The sequence below is a fragment of the Empidonax traillii genome, unplaced genomic scaffold (assembly GCF_003031625.1).
Source record: "Empidonax traillii isolate 1590-97213 ecotype Southwest subspecies unplaced genomic scaffold, ASM303162v1 scaffold1:size7828297, whole genome shotgun sequence".
NCBI classification, from domain to species: domain Eukaryota; kingdom Metazoa; phylum Chordata; class Aves; order Passeriformes; family Tyrannidae; genus Empidonax; species Empidonax traillii.
The window spans coordinates 5944709-5962117 of NW_020955194.1; the positions used below are offsets into that span (position 1 = coordinate 5944709).

The 17409-nt window shown below is 40.0% G+C and overlaps 1 protein-coding gene across 14 annotated transcripts in view; it reads left to right on the forward strand.

Annotated features, from left to right (window-relative positions):
- Positions 1 to 17409, forward strand: part of DMD (dystrophin) — a 996724-nt gene that overhangs the window by 930428 nt on the left and 48887 nt on the right. For all 14 annotated transcript variants that reach the window (XM_027888128.1, XM_027889056.1, XM_027888040.1 and 11 more), the window contains 4 exons: positions 1920 to 1994; positions 8866 to 9067; positions 12415 to 12500; positions 15079 to 15236. In XM_027888128.1, coding sequence (XP_027743929.1) covers positions 1920 to 1994; positions 8866 to 9067; positions 12415 to 12500; positions 15079 to 15236 — 521 coding nt within the window. The remainder of the gene's footprint in view (positions 1 to 1919; positions 1995 to 8865; positions 9068 to 12414; positions 12501 to 15078; positions 15237 to 17409) is intronic.

A 17409-nucleotide genomic window follows, 5' to 3' on the forward strand; every position in this document is an offset into this window, starting at 1 on the left:
AATATATAAGCATTTTTCAGAATACTCAGAGAAGATTTAGGGAAAGCTTCTTCATTTTTGTCAAATGCTAGCCATAATATTCTTTTCCAGAATACGAGTGCAGAATTACAGCAAGGGTACAAAATGTAACTGAAGTCATGATATGTTTGTGAGAGAATGCTTTATTAATTTCTCTTTAAGACAAATTAAGTGGCTTTATTTAAACTGCTTATTGTATTCTATACCACAGAAAGACCTGTTAGGATGACTGTGATAGAGAGGGAGCTGGCAGGAGCAATACGCTGGAGAACTGCCCATTAAAAAAGTGGATGAAGCTGTGCAAAGAAAAAGAAATTATATACAAAGCTGAAACTTTCTTTTCTGCTCTAAGACATGTTTCAGAAATGTTCCACAGCTTTTATTAAGGTATACAGAACTGAATTATCATACCTCATATAGCTCATTCAGAACAGCTTAATTAAAATTAATGTAATTGAGACTGTATTCCCTTTGCTGCCTATTCCTGTACAGCATTAAAAATGATGTTGGGATAGTTATACCCAAGTTACCACATTTCAAACAGCTTTATAGCACCTCAGCTCATATGCCAGCAAGGAACTGTTTTGTGTTTCCCTGTTTTTCATCCTTTCTCTAAGAGCTTGCCAGGCTTAGAGGCAGCTTATTGGGCTAAACAGGCCTTTATTTTGAGCCACTACATTTTTTTTCCTGATGTTCTTTTTATATTTACATAGTAGTTAAAATTTTCTAAACAGTTTCCCATCATTAATTCCTTAGGCTCCATGGGTTTCATCAGTAAACTAAATGCGCTCAGCAGTGTTGTCGGGTGCTGAAACTGGCTGGCACAAGCAGTGAGTGCATTTCTGTGCTAGAAAACCCTTAAATTACAAGATGCCAAGCAATCCCTTGGGAATGATCCCTGATCCCTAGGCTGCACAGGACTGTCCGTGCCTAGGAATTAGTTGGGTAGGTGACAGGACCAGGAGCATGCCAGCAGCCAGCTGGTTTTCCAGCAGTGGGGTTGGCTGTGCACAAGCTTGTCCCCTACCCACCCCTTGGTTCCCAGTGCAGCCGCTGACAGTGCCCCTGGGAAAATAGCTTCTCTGCTCTGGTTTGGCGTGTCTTTGTCCCCACAGTGTCCTGGGAGGTTTTGCAAGTCACGGTTAAACTATTCAGTGGGGACTTGTGCTGATGTTCTTATTTAGTTAGGTGTATGAGGACAGCTCTAGGAAAAGTCATGCGAGACAGTGCATTCCTAGTGGAGTGCCATTCCCTGGAATGCTGCCCCAGCCCACCAGCTCCCTGCTGTTTGGCAGGTGGGAACTCACTGAGAACTCACCTGGCTAGGTGAGCTGGCTTCTCTCCAGGAAGGCTCTGCGTCTCAGGGCATGGCTGGGGCCTGCTAAGGCAGAAAGCACAAAGGTTTAATTGGAAATTTTTTTAAGGTTGGTTTTTTTTTTGGGTTGTTGTTTGTTTGTTTGTTTTTCTATCAGTAATTGAAAGTCACCTGTTTTTTCCTGGGTAGAGCTCTTCTCTTGGGGCTGCCTGCACTCAGTCTGGCTGGTGCATTAGGCAGACAAGGAGGAGTTTCAGGGTCTTATCTCCCTCACAGTGCCTTTGGTGTGAAAGGCTCTGTGGCATTTTCAGACACAGGGCTGCAGTCTCTGATGTTGTGCTTTCAAGTGCACTTAAGTTCAGTGCCTTTGAATGAAAGGAAGTAACACTTTAGGATTTAGTGTTTTCTCTTTGGATGGTTGATTGTCAAGATTTGAGGGCTTTAGCTCCGTAGAGTTTCGAACTTTTTCCTCTGTTCTTTTAACCAGTAAGTATAATCTTGTGGTTCAACTTAGCAATGTCTTTGTGAGTCTGGTTATTTGTAAGGTGTAAAGCTGATCTGTTATTTTGATATTGCCCCCCAACAGCTGACCTGAACAACGTCAGGTTCTCGGCATACAGGACTGCCATGAAACTCCGCAGGCTGCAGAAAGCCCTCTGCCGTAAGTAATCTGTTTGTGCCTCACCCGCTGCTACAAAGGCTTCATGACTGATGCACAAGTTTATTCACAGCTTTCAGAAGCAGAAAAGCGCTCCCACACATACCCCTGCTCTGTCTGGTGCATGGAAACCTCCAACCTGAAGGGTCTTTGCTGCCTTCAGTTTGTATGGTCCTTACAAAACCAAAGTGCTGGGGATATGCAGACCTGTCCCTTGTTAGACAGAGCAGTGGATCAGAAACAAAAGTTAACATCCCCTGCATATTTCTTACCTTTACACTCTTAGCCAGGTGTTTTCACTGTGCTCAGTAGTGAAGTGAAGCCATGTCCTGTGTCAGCCACAATCTTACAGTGAAAAGGAACTCAATTGTAGCGTGTTGGGAACATTGAGAGCCTGAGTGAAATAATCACTCCGGAGCTGGAGCTGCTAATGGTTTGTTAAGTTGAATCTTGAGCCCTGAGGGGTTATTGCCTTTAAATGAGATCGTCACAATAAACATTTAGCTTCATTTTTCCCCAGCTTTCGTTTGTGTTGAGAAGTCTCTCATCAGCTATACATTAGTGGTGTGCATGTTCTAACACCTTAATTCTCCCAACTGCCATATGGTATTCTACTTGTCACTAGAGTTACATTTCCTTTTCAGCTTATTGTAACTTGATAGCTAAATAATTTACTTAGAGTTTTCTTGATAAGCCAGTCAGTTGCCAAAACAAGCAGTTTATTAGGCAGTCCAATTGTGAGGATTATTAAAATATTTTAACATTCACTATCTGGCATTTAATTACAGGGTTAAATGTCTGACACAGTTGCAAATGTCTCAACTGTTGATTTATCTCAAGTTTGGATTTGTGCTCACATGCTTTCTGGAACTTTGTCAAACCTCAGTATTTTTGTGTATGTTTACTTTTAGGCTTATAAGCATGGGTGAATTCCACTAAAGAACAGACTTAATTTCTGAATGTATTAAAAAATTAGGGAAAGAAAGAGGAAAAAATGGAAAATAGATGAAAACTTTTGTAACACAATGAAAGATTTCAACGTTAATGCAGTGGCAAAGAAGGAATTATGATGATCAGAAATGGAGATATCTTTCCATGGTACAGCACTTGTGCCACACTTACTGTGGAAACCTGGTATAAGGAAACTGGAGTGACATTCAGTGAAAAATATTCATAATTAGTGCAGCACTGAAGTAAGAAACTAAAATTTTTGAAATTACAAGTTTCACTAGCTAGCAGTGCAGAAGTGTAACTCGTAACAGATTTTTATGACTGGCAGTGCAAAACTTTGCATTCCATTTTATTTGTATTAGAATTTTAGAATATCCTGAGCTGGGAGGGACCTGAAAGGATCACTGAAGTCCAACTCTTGGCCCTACATAGGACAGCCCCAAGAATCACACCATGTGCCTGAGAGCATTGTCCAAACGCTGCTTAAAATCTGGCAGGCCTGGTGCTACCACTAGGTAGTGTGACCACATCCCTGGGGAGCCTGTTCCAGTGCTCAGCCACCCTCTGAATGAAAAACCTTTTCATAATACCCAACCTAAATTTCCCCTGACACAGCTTTATATTCCCTTGGGTCCTGTCACTGGTCACCACAAAGAAGAGATCAGTGCCTGCCCCTCCTCTTCCCATCGCGAGGAAGTTGTAACTGCGATGAGATCTCCCCTCAGTCTCCTCCAGGCTGAACAGACCAATTGTTTTCAGCCACTGCTCATACAGGTTCCCCTCCAGGCCCTTCACCATCTTCGTTGCCCTCCTTTAGATCCTCTCTAAGAGTTTAATATCTTTCTTATATTGCAGTGCCCAAAACTGCACACAATATTCAAGGTGAGGCCACCCCAGTGCAGAGCAGAGCAGGACAATCCCCTCCCTCGACTGGCTGGCCTGATGCCCCCAGGACATGGTTGGCCCTTCTGGCTGCCAGGGCACTGCTGAATCATATTCAACCCCCAGGTCCCTTTCCATGACACTGCTCTCCAGCCTCTCATTTCCCTCTCTGTATGTACATCCAGGGTTGCCCCATCCTGGGTACAGAATCCAGCACTTGTCCGTGTTAAATATCATGCAGTTGGTTGATTGCTCAGCCCTCTACTTTGTTGAGGTCTCTCTGCAGGGCCTCCATGCCTTCAAGGGAGTCAGTAGCTCCTCCCAATTTAGTGTCATCAACAAGCTTAGTATACCTTCAAGTCCTGCACTGAAGTAATTTATAAAGATGTTAAAGAGCATTTGGCCCTGGAATGGAGACCTGCAGAACCCCACTAGGGGAGGTCACCAGACCACCATTCACAATCACTCTCCATGCTTAACCCGTGAGCCAATTGCTCACCCACCACATGATGTGTTTATCCAGCTGTGTGCTGGACGTTTTGTCCACAAGGATGTTGAGAGACAGTATCAAAAGCTTTACTGAAATCCTAAAAGACTACACCAAGTGCTTTTTGCTTGGTCAACTAGGTGGGTTACCTTGTCCTAAAAGGAAATTAAGTTTGTTAAGCAGGCCTTTGCTCTCATGAACCCCTATGGCCTGTAGGAAGGACTCACGTTGGAGCAGTTTATGGAGGACTGTCTCCTGTGGGAGGGACCCCTCACTGGAGCAGGGGAAGAGTGTGAGGAACCTCCCTCTGAGGGGGAAGCAGTGGCAGAAACAACGTGATGAACTGACACAGCCCCCATTCCCTGTTCCTGCTGTTCCCCTGCACTGCTGCAGGGGAGGAGGTAGAGAATTTGACAGTGAAGTTGACCCTGGGAAGAAGGGAGGGGTTGGGGGATGTGTTTTAAGATGTAAGATTTATCTCTTGTTATCCTGTCTGCTTTGATTGGTAATGAATTCAGTTAATTCCCCCAAGTCGGGTCTGTTTTGCCTGTGTCGGTAAGTGATGAGTGATATCTCCCTGTCCTTATCTCAACCCATGAACCTTTTGGTGCGTTTTTCCTCCCCTGTCCAGCTGAGCAAGGGAGTAACAGAGGGCTTTGGTGGGTATCTGGCATCCAGCCAGGGTCAGTCAACCTGCTACGGCTTTGCCATGTGGAATTGTAATTATGTGCTGCAGTCAGTTCATCTCTTGAGGTTACACTTAGGTAAATTTTCAGAGAATTGATGCTTTTAGAGACATGCAGTGGCGCTGACACTGATTACTCTAGCACATTCTTCATACTTGTATCTAAGGAGAAGTATTTAAGGAATTTGGTTAACAGCCTTTGTTCTTGCAAATATTTTTGCCTGGAGACACCATCATTGTATTTGTGTATTCTATCATTTCAGTGTCGCTTCTGAACTAAGTTTAATTAGTTTAAAAAAAAAAAAAACTCAACTCATTACAAAATTCTTTTCCTGCATTTTGGCACTAGTAGAATTGGAGCACAGTGCTGGATTTCAGGGCTCCTACACCTACGCAAAACCAAAATCCCACTTGCAGTAGGTGCAGCTTTCAGCTCTGTTCATTTCAGTTTTAAAATTGTAGGATTTTATATATTCTTTTCTGCAAACTTCATAGAAAGCAGAGCAGTTTTGTCTACTGAGGAGCACTCTAAAAATACGAGCACAGTAGAAGGCCTGCAGAAATAAAGGTTCAACCTATTCCTCAGTGACAAGAATAGAAACATTTTTTTGAAAAGAACGGAGTTATTTTCAGTTCATAAATCAGCGCAATGAACATTAAGACACTAGGATATTAAACCTAGAGAAGAATATAGAAAATAGCAATCGTTAACAAATAAATGCTTGTGTACTCTGTTACCTTAGAAGAATCTAGTGTGTGACTCTTATCATCCCAGCCTTCAAAATTATTGTGAGCATGCCAGGTGTAACTATTGCACCAGGGTTTTTTTTTATATATGTTTTTCTTTGATAAGCACATCAAAGCGTGATGACTTTCTTGTTTTGCTACTTTTAAAGATCTGATATTTGAGTGCAAACCACATCAAAACATTGTGATCTCAATAAAATGAGATGTATTTTCAAACTTTTCTTGGAGATGCAGCAAAAGAAAATATCCAAGAACTTCTGTTAAGGGTCTTTTTCCCTTTAATTTTATATAGGCTGGATTAAATGCCTTTTTTTTTTTTTTTTTTTACTGTATCAGCCAACAGCAACAGGTTACAGAGGAGATGATTTGTGTTCTGGGAAGACCATTAATACTTTTTATCACCAGCCATATGTTGAGTTTTCTCTAAGTTGAGCTTGTACCCTCCACAGTGTACTTTCTTCTGCCTGTAAATTGTCACTTCTGTCCTTCAGCTTGTTACTTATTCTGGGTTGTCTTTTAGCCTTTTCCTGCAGTTTGGCTACAGGTTGATGTCTTATTAAAAACATCTTATCATTTTCTATATTGCCTTAGAGGCCAAAGAGGTATTTATATAAAGGTCTTGGACTTCAAAATAAGCTAGAAGCCACTGCTTACACAAATTTTGGAGTCAGTTTTGGGAATTTAAATATAAAAGAGTAGCAGACAACCCACAAAAAGTGCAAAGTATTAAGTGGCATGGTTTATTTCAATTAAGGCGCCTCAAATCACTGAATGGCACCAAATGGTCATCTCTTCGATACATATCTGACTGTGCAGCTTGTCTTTTGAAAGCTGGTCTTTCATGGGACCTCCATATATGCTTTTAGGAAAGAAATGTGTAGTTTCATCCTCTGGGAGAGGACCCTTCCACATTCCTTCAGTCTTGGTGGGAAAGATGCAGGGGAGCTTAACGTGGCTGAGACCAGAGCCTTTGTTTTTCCTTTAAAAGAGGTTCCCTAAAGCAGAGCGTAGTGGCAAGCACTTTCTGCTTGTTAGGAGATGATCATGTGTTGTTAACTTCAGGATAGGACAGGAGGTTGATGAAGAGTGGGCTGAAAGACTTTTCAAAATATGCTGCTTATTAGTGGGAAAAGCTTTCACAAAGTGGAATGACCCATGTTTAGCAGTAGCTGCATATATAATTAAGCTGTCACTCAGATGCCTGAGGGGTTCGTTTAATTACCGTTGATTCGTAGTCTCAGAGGAACTGAGAGTTCAGTCTAAAGCTCAGAGTTAGAGGTGTTGAGAGGACTGTGCTCTATTTTCAATTCGACTAATAAATTCTTAGAAGAAAAGCATCTTTCTCAGACTGTCAGAAACGAATCTGATGCTTTTGTGGGATATAACAGTGACCTTAGAGTAGACATACCTTGTATGCTACTAGATTAAAGATAATATTTCAAAATACTTTCTTTTAATAAATATCTCTATGCTAATGTGAAAAAAAGCTAAAATTTCAATAAACCCCTTCACAAAATCGTAGAATCAAAGTGAAATTTCTTAGTTTAATAATAGGGATAGCATTCCAAGCTTTCCTTATTCAGTCTAGCACTAGGTATGTCAGGCCCCAGAGGATGAAATTTTCAGAAGTGCTTAAGGGATTTAGTAGCAGAAGTAAGTCCCTATTGATTTCCAATGAAAGGTATAGTCCTGAAATTCTTTTGGCAATTATGAAATCCCAGCATACTGTCCATGCAGCATAACCAAGCAGCCCTGTGGGCATCTAAGGTGTTTCTGATCTCCCACTAGGACATCAAAGGGGCAGTTTCATCCTTGGTAAAATAGGATACTAAAGTGTGAATTTGGCAAATGTGCCCTTAAGCAGGATCAAGTTCTAAAAAAATTCCTGTATGGTGTTCTGCATTTAGCTTCTGCACATTATGGAGGTTTTTTGACAGTAAGATGTTGCTTACCAGAACTAAAGGAGCACATTTTTATTCCAATGAAAGAAAAAATGGTCTAGCAGTTGGGTCAGTTTATTTTCCAGTTCTGTGAAGAATTTTCTGGATGATTTTGGGCAGTTCATTTTGGACCAGATGCTACTCCCTTGGGTCATATTGAATCACACTGCACTTTGTGACTGCTCGTGGTATGAGCAGGATTAACAGCATCTGGGCTTTAACATCCCCATTGCTCACACTCTGGAAATCCACTGCAAGGAGTTGCAAAGGGTTTTCATATGGCAGCAGGAAGACCTGTGTTAAGATCTGTCATTTTTCTGATTTTCTTTGTTCTTATTCCTGTTTTACTTTGTAAACCAACATCCCATAATTTTATGTCCCCCTTAGTGTGATGCTGCTAGTGATATTAGTATGCAGGAGTTAAGAGCTGTTTTGCCTTGGACATCCTACTTTCAAAATGCTGCTGACTTAAATTGGAACAAAAACCAAATTTTTAAATGTCTGTGACAAAAAACTGTTGTATGTTGACTTATATATTTAAATGTGTTTTACTTAATGTCATAAAGGTATTTACAACTTTAAATACTCTTCAGAATTAAAAATGGATAAATTTAATTAAGAAATAATAAACCAGGCCATTTAATGTTTCTGGAACCTTCTTTTCTCTGTTCTCACCAGAGCAAAAACAGAGAGGTTAATCACAGTTCAGTTGTTATTTGTTGGTGTATTCCTTGTGGAGTTTGGTTCAGTTAAAATCCTTGGACTTATGTAAGAAATGGATAGCACATCTCAGGAAAGCCGATGACCTGTACTGTGTTGAGAGCATGCTTGGTGAATGCAGTAATCAAATATTAGCCTGTCTATCTGTAGGAATATAAAGCATGAAATATATAATGTTTACTTACATAGTAATTTATGTGTAATATTTCCATAGGATCCAAGATCCTATTAGGTACTTTACAGCTAAAAATGAAGCAGATACACGCTCGTCTCTAAGACCATAGCTGAATAAACACTGCATTTGTAGGAGTCTTGAAACCAGTCTTGTATGACTTTCAGAGGACATAAAACTTCCTTTGACCCAGCACGTAAGCCAAGTAAAGAGTGCTATTTACGTTTTGGGTAATACAGCCACTGTTTCTCTTCAGTCTTTGTTTTGATTTATTTTTTTAATTCTAACAGTGGATCTCCTGAGTCTGTCTGCTGCATGTGATGCCTTGGACCAGCACAACCTCAAACAAAATGACCAGCCGATGGATATTCTGCAGATCATTAACTGCTTGACCACCATTTACGATCGACTGGAACAAGAGCACAATAACCTGGTCACCGTTCCCCTTTGTGTGGACATGTGCCTCAACTGGCTGCTGAATGTCTACGACACGTATGTTTGGGTGCTCTGGACTTGGGGTGCTCGGGAGCTTTCCCGATAGCAGGAATGGGGAAGGGATGGCTTGGAGCTGAAAAAAAGGGGTAGTTGAAGTGAAAGTTTAATAAACCTAAGAAGCCTAATGGTTTAATGGCTGCATTTAGCTGAATCAATACAGCCCTTGGTTAGGCTTACAATCCTAGATTTATTAAGCCAAACAGTGAGAGAGCTGGAAAACAGAACTTTTTAAGCTTCTATGTTTGGACCAATTTGTGTGTTCAGGCCAGTTCTGTGACTGCATGTGCTCAGTAGGTCATGGCTTTGTGTGGCTTTTTAATTTATTTAGATGAAGAAGTTCAAGAGAATTATCAAGAAGCAACAGAATGAACATCATCATATAAACTCTTGTATGCATCTGTACTTCTGGTGTTAAATCTTTTCAAATATGTCAATTTTTTATAGTTTTCAATCTGTCATTCTTGTTCAAAGATGGAAGAGGCTCATCTCTAATCTAATGTGCTTACAACCCTTAGCAGTCAGGAGATTTCAGAAATACTTAATTCAAAATTCAATTTTAAGAAGTGTACCCATAAGTGTAAATACAACAGACTAAATTTACCTGAAGAAAATTTATGGGTTTTCCTTTTCATTGAGCTAATGATGTTGCCCATAGTGCATAGGCAAATTCCAACACACATTTGTAACCTAATTTTAGAATAAGCCATTATATTTTTATTTGGTGAATTAAGTGGAAAAAAAAGTCATTCAAAGTCTATGGTTTGCACTTTTAAGGTTTTTGTTAGCCACTTTCAGCCAGACATGCTCATCACTGGCAGAATAAACATTTACCTATAGAAATGGGACAATTACTGTATTTCCATTGATATTTTGAATGATATTGAAGTGGCATAACATTGTTGTTCCATCGAGCAGTGGATTTTCAGCGATCACCTGCAAAAAACAAAAATGCAGATTTGTACAGATCCTGTTTTTCTGTGGGATCACCACCAAGTTGTTTTTGGCATCCTCTGTAGCAGCTGCAGTACCCTGTGAAGTGGATTACCCAGATTACATTATATTTCTTGTAGTGTACCAGTGCAGAATGGGACTATATTCATTTAAGAGCCAGGTTTTATTTCTTTAATCTGCTTTGGCTTTCACAGAGCTCTGATCCACTCCTGAGTTATCATCAACCATAAATAACGTATAAACGAAGACACACAGTTTGGGAAAAACAAAAAAGATGTGCTAGGGATGTTAATCTGTATCAACCACATCAGAAGCAGAGATGTAACTAAAGGTCATTCCACAGACTGCTCCTAAGCTGAACCGTCCGGTTTAGCTTTGCCATGTCCAGTCTGGTTTTCTTCATGTTGCACTGTACTGCAAGTACAACATTAGAAATTATAATTGTCTGCCTCCAGGCAATTCTCTGGGTGTGCTAGGGAGCTGCACATTGCAGGACACAGTGAAACACAGAGGTGTTTTATGCATGAGGAAAGCTTGTAGCTATTTTACCTAAATTCAAGTTTGAATTACACTGGTAAGAGAGATGACCTTGGGGTTGCACGTGTTTAGTTTTCATTGTAAACTTAATAGGCAGAGATCAACCGAAGTGCATAGCAGTACCGGAGACATTTAATTAAATGTACTGAATCTTTACTTTTCTTATAATTGAAAACTGTCATTTGTAAAGATATTAATCAAATTCACAGTCAATGACTGATCTAATTATGGGCACATCTCTGCAAATCCAGCTCGTTTCGGATTTGTTTTAATTGATCAGTCACTCATGCTCATTTGCAGTAGCATGCTAAATTATTGGTTTGACTTGGGAGGAGAGGAGAGTGAACTGAACAACTCATGATTCATACAAGTTTCAATTTAATATGCCTTGCAGAGAAATCATCATTCTACATTCTTCTTTGTATAATTTGCATGAGCCTGGTATTCATCAGGAGGAGTTTCTCAGGGCACAGATTATAATTAATTTGGAAAAGATTTGAGGGAGACGAGTAAGAGGAGTAGAGTGTGGAAAGCATAGGTAAACAACAAATGCTTATTCGTGATGGAAAATGCAAGATTCTTTAGTAAAAGGTAGCAAATTCTAAATTTGGCTTTGTCCACCAGTTTGTGTCTGCACCTTTTATAGGATTTGCAGGGGAGATGTGTGGGTAAAGGAGCACCACTGGCTCCACAACACTTTCACAGGATTAAAAAGACAACTTGCATCTTTGTGGAATGGTGCTGCCTGATGCATGACCATGACATGCCTCTATATGATTTATCTTACTTCCAGTGGTGGTCTGACTGGTGATGCTTCAAAGCTGTTGATAAGGCTCTGCTTCAAATATGTTGGATTTAGGCACTAGCTTCCTATTTTGTATATGTCTTTGCTTGCAATAGATGTTACGAATTTGAAATGCCATCAGAAATAAAAGTCTGGGGGCGAATCCAGCAACTGGAAGTAAATAGAGTTAAACCAGATGACTGAGAGAAGACGTGAAGGTTTGTCGCTGCATTGCCTGCAGCTCAGAGGAGGATGTTGTTCTCACAGTCACATTAAAAAACAAAAGTAGTAGCGTGAGCATGTTACAAGGCAAGACTGACTGTGATGGGGAGGCTGACCAGAGGCAGCAGAGGGGACTGACTGGAGTGAGTGTTCCAGCCCATGGCGCTGCACAGCACATGTTTGAGTGCGGTGAGGAGGAGCTCAGAAACCACACTATGGTGTTAATGGCATAACTGCCTTGCCATGCTTCCCTGCCTGCCATGATTTCTAGGCAAGTCTCATCATTCAGCTGAATGTCTTGCAAGTGTCTCTGTCGCTGCATCCTGCTGGCAGAGGCTGCTTTTTGTGCTTGGCTCCCTGTTGCCTTTTCAAACAAGTCAGGGCAGGGCTGACAGACAATAAGCAAAGACTTCCTAAAAACGACTGCTACATCACATTTCTAGTGAAAGTGAAGCTGTGTTGTCTTTAGCAAAGGGGCTGCTTTGCTGTTCTGTCAGGAACCGCATCTTCTCTGAGAATTGCTCAGCAGCAGTTCACAGAGAAGCCTGTTCAAATAAGCATAGGGTAAAGGCTCTTCACTCACTTTTGTCCGAACAAAGGGGATGAGCAATTATTTCTGGTAGAAATGGATACAACAGTACAGTCCAGTTCAGCTATGCCTGTGAAGCCACAACCATGTTTTATATTTTGTTTCTAGCTTACCTAATAACCGCCCAGCTCATGCTCTGCAACATAGTTCTCTGTGGGACTTAATTTAGGAAGGCACACGGTACTGCAGTGAACTTGGTTACAGTAAACAAATCGTGGTATGAATGGATCATATTATCAGCCAGTGTTTCTTTTCCATTAGGGGTCGAACAGGAAGGATCCGTGTCTTATCTTTCAAAACTGGTGTTGTATCCCTTTGTAAAGCACACCTGGAAGATAAATATAGATGTAAGTCAATGTAATTATTTTGGTTTTACCTCATGTTTATATTCCTGTTTTGTTCCTCCTTTTATTTATTGCATAAACATTTAAATAGCATACGAAGTCATTGTTTTAGATATTCTAGATGCAAAGTGTGTTAATTTGTTCCACATTTTAAGTTATTTATTCAGTAGTATTTATTCAGTTTTTAGTAGTTTAGCACAGTGGTCTCCAAACATTTTTGATCACACCCCTACCAGTAAAACATTTTTGAGCATGAGATATATATCTATTTATAGATTATATACATGTAGCTGTGTATTAATATGTTGTCTGCATTATAAAACATACAAAAAATAAAACAATAGAAAGAATGTGATAAAGATTGAGTAAACACTATTTTGAAAATTTTAACTTGATCTATTTAATAGCACCAAAATATATTTCCATACTGCAACCTAATGGATTGTTTTGAACACTCACTGGGGCACAAGAACCCGTTTTTGGAGACCACTGGTTTGGCACACCTTCATACACAAAAATGCATGTCAACAGGACACTTGCATTACACTATTTTCAAATATATTAACTTTTTGAACTGTTTTTTCACTTTGTGATCAATCTTATTATGTACATTGTGTTTAAATATAGTTGCTACCATTAAAAATAAATTAAAGGTGTGCAAATTATGCATATTTTAATAGACAAAATACTTGAAAAAATTCCATTAGGAGTCTTATTTTTACCTGACTAATGAATCAGTTCATTAATGAGACTAGGATCCAAAAAAGAACTGATAAATGTAATTCTCAAGAGTAACTTTCTTGCTAAATTAACTAGTATCACTCATTCATGCATTTAAAAAAACCACAAAAAACTGAACCTTTAGCATTTGACCCAATACCATAGCAGTTCTTCATCAATTGTTATCTTTTATTCTCTACTAATGAAAGCTGAAGAACTCTAAAGAGAAAAGAGACAGTACCACACACAGACAGAGTCTATGTGTGACTATGTATAATTGGATCATATTTTAGGGCAATCACAATGAATGTCACAGTTTAGATTTCTAGATGTTCTATGTGGGTGTTGTGAAAAAATATTCAGAAAATCTTTTAAGAAAATTACTCAGTACAGGTATTTTTCAAAATGATATTTCATTGAGGATTATCAAAGTTATAAAGGAAAGCATTTATTCATATTTTAGATTCTCCTGCAGTATATATGCATGGTAATGCATAACCTATTGTGTGTCCTGTAACCTTCTCGAGGTTATAGGACACTTAATGTTTTAATGATGGAGAAATCAAAAGCTGAATAGTTGTGGGAGAGGAAGGAATTGTGCCTGTCAGGCTGTGGTCTGACTTTGCCATCCATGCTGAGGTCATAGTGCTGTTAGTATTGCTGCAAGCATGCAATGAGTTGCAGCCCTTACAATTTTTTCCCTCATTTGTGCAGCAGAGCAGAGTTACTTGTGTTAGAGCACAAGTCTTCAAGCTTGCAGAGGTGATGGAAGGTTTCGTCCCAAAATTATTTTTATAAAACTAGACTTTGCAAGAGTGAAATTCATGTAATTAAAATATAATCCTTTCTCTATCCCTTCCTTTATTCCTTTGGAAGAAAACAGGTGTCAAAGTAGCACTAGGAAAGTTATCTTGAGTAGCGCTGAAGCACCTTTATAATTGCATCCCTAGTGTTGCGTGAAATATTAAGGTGGCTCCAAAAAAAGAGCATTATTTTATTCTAGTCTTCTTTTACTCTTCTATTTTTTGAAAAGTAGGGAGAATTTATTCAGGCAATATATTGGCAACAGAGATGTTACCAAATAAATATTTCAGTTAATGCTAGCTGGTTTTTCTTCTTAATATAAATTCTATAAGCTCCTCAATGTACACATAGTATAAATAATTCCCACCAAATTAAATTGATCTTATGAAGTGATAATAATTCTATCCTGTAAGGATTCTTTTCCAGAATGCTGCACTAACAGAACATGGCTTCAAGTGACATTTCACTTCAGAAGTGAAAAATTAATATGATATTAATATTCCTGGTAGATGGCAGGTTCTGTCATACTATACTTTTTTTTCTTTTATTTTAGAAATTCTCTTGATTTAAAAGATTATGATATATAAAAATTTGGGAGCTCTTGTTTATCATTTCAACTCATCGAAAGGAGAAATGGATTCTCTGAGTTTTACATTGATTGCTAAGAGTTGAAAAGGGTGCTTTATGTTGCATGAAATTATTTTACTGTTAAAAAATATTTTTAAAACATCTGTGCTGAGGCTCAAAGGTTGTTTCTGATTAGTTGTGTTACAGAGTCACAACTTCTATCGTCCATAATATCACAGGTGCTATCTTAGAATGACCTTTCTTCCCAAGTGCAATACAAGCCAGTAATACTATTAAACATTATCACTAGACTGCATATTTCATTGGAAAACAACAGTGGTTTTGGGAAGAGAAGCAGCCAAAGCAAAGGCATGCTTATATTCATGTCCACCAAGGCTGTTGACTGTTCCTGTGAGCCTTTGAAACAATGCAAACTTTGGCACATCCTGGTAGTGATTCTTTACCTCTGAGGTCCTTTTCCTTCCTCCAGACCTGTTCAAGCAAGTGGCAAGCTCCACTGGCTTCTGTGACCAGCGCCGGCTGGGGCTGCTGCTGCACGACTCCATCCAGATCCCGCGGCAGCTGGGGGAAGTGGCCTCCTTCGGGGGCAGCAACATCGAGCCCAGCGTCAGAAGCTGCTTCCAGTTTGTAAGTTCATGTTTGCTCACTGTTGGTTTTCTGAAGAGGGTAGAAAATCCAGAAGAAGGATTAGGGTACTGTGGTCGTTTATTGGTGGTGTTCGTCAGTGTATTAAGCCGTTCCTTCGATGAGGTGTATTTGCATTAGCTCAGACAGCAGATAATTGTTGTCAGGGCTTATATTGTAACTGAACCCTGCAAGCAGTTTAAGTCTTTGTTACAGCAGCTCCTGGTTTTACAGTTTTCTGTAAAACCAGCAGTAGATCACTGTTTATTGTGCCATGTAGGTGAATAGCAGTGGCTAATCTAAATTTTGTGCATGTTCATCCCAGTGACAGCCAGGTGCCCAGGGGAGCGATAGGAAACTGCCTGCAGTGCTGTCTAGGGGCGAGGAGTGCACTATGAGCTCCTTCCACTCCTTGAATGGATAATGCCAGTTTTCTGTAAAGAGTACTGAAAGAATTCCTGTCCTGTCTGTTGAGGAGCGCACAGCAAACTTGAGGCTCTTTTTCAAACTTGTAAATTATTTAATCTGGGGAGGAAGAGAGTTATGGGAATTATTCATCCTTATCATAACTACCAGCAGAATGCACAAGATGAAGACAGCTGCTTAATGAAAAGGTAGAGGAGGGGAGGTAATGTATGGTCTGTGATTAACTCTAAATGCATCTTCTGCATTACAATGGAAGAAAGCTCTTTTCCCATCCCCTGACTGTCCCTGAGGGATTTTTTGTTTGTTTGGAGAAGGGGGAGTTGCTTGCTTTTTTGCCTGCTGCTCAAGTTTCATTACGTAGTAGTTTCAGTTCTGTAGTAAGCAAAACACAGCAAGTTTTTTCAATGAATATTAATGCTTGGAAGTAGACTGCTTACACACAGTGACTATGAAAAGAATCTAATTCTAAAATCATCACAGACTTCAGTTGTGATGGGACATTTGCTTTCTGTATTTTTTGAATTTAACAGACTAATTCTGCCAGATTCACATTTTCCTGTTTCTATCAGTCATGTCTTGACCTTTTACAATTCTAATATCTACTTGATGCCGTTTGGAAATGAATGTTTTATAGGGCTGAGTCCTGGGTGGATAACCCATGCTCATAAACTATGTGTAGTAACGGGGCTGTGGCTTTCAAGCTTTGAGTTCCATGTTGGGCTCTCAAGTGACACCAACACAAACTGATGCTGCAGCAAATTCACGGTCAAAAGTTTGTCCGAGTGACCTTCCTCAGAAATTAGGACTCACTGGATTCTATTTTTGTCCCAAGTGAATGGCAACAGCACTTAGGAACACTGTTGAAAAACTGAAGGAAAGCGACCTCAGAATCTGGCAAAGCCATGTTTTTTGGGAAAGGGAGCTGTTGTTCTGTGTTTAAACTAGGAATAAAACAATTAAACTCACAGTAATGGAACACAAAAACCCAGTTTTTGTAAAGTAGGAGGAAGACCTTGGAACAACTGTTTGTTTGAATAAAATGAGTTAGCAGCACTGGCATCACAAATGAAGACATACCAGCAGGCTGAGCACTGTACTGCATCCAGCTGCTGGCATTTCCAGAAGTCCAAGCACAGCTGGGCACAACCCTTGACCTGTTCATAAATCAGAACATTAAAAAACCTGAGGTTTCCTTCTCTTACCTGTGCTGAAAAATAGATTTTCTTCTTACCTTCAGTAAGAGGAACTTCACCCTCTCATTTTCCTGTGGATGAAGCCTTATTTTAACTCTCAGAGTAGGAGAGTAGTTTCTGACCTGGGCTTCAGCAGAACAGATGGTCTTCTAGGAGGGTCAGAAAGGGGGAGGGAAGGGAAATAAAAAAATGGGTGGGATGGAGTCCCAGGGAGTGGAGCAGAAATTCAAGCATAGGGAGAGCCTAATGGAGGGGAGGGAGAAGGAATTAAGAAGTGGAAAAATAAGGGCCACCATTAGACAGTGATGGTAATAACAGTAGTAGGACTAATAGTGCTAAAGGAAACAGAGGGTGGGTAGAATGAGGCATGAAAGAAAGGAGCAGCTGGGAATGGAGATGGGGGAAGAAATAAGAACTTTCCAGGAGAAAGGGAGAAGGGAAACACAGAAACATCCTTTCAGTGTAGGATGGTGGGCACCAGGATCCATAGGCTGGGGGGACAGCAGAGAGGTGCTGGCAGGGGGGAGAGGGAACAGCCCAGGAAATGGAGAAGTTGC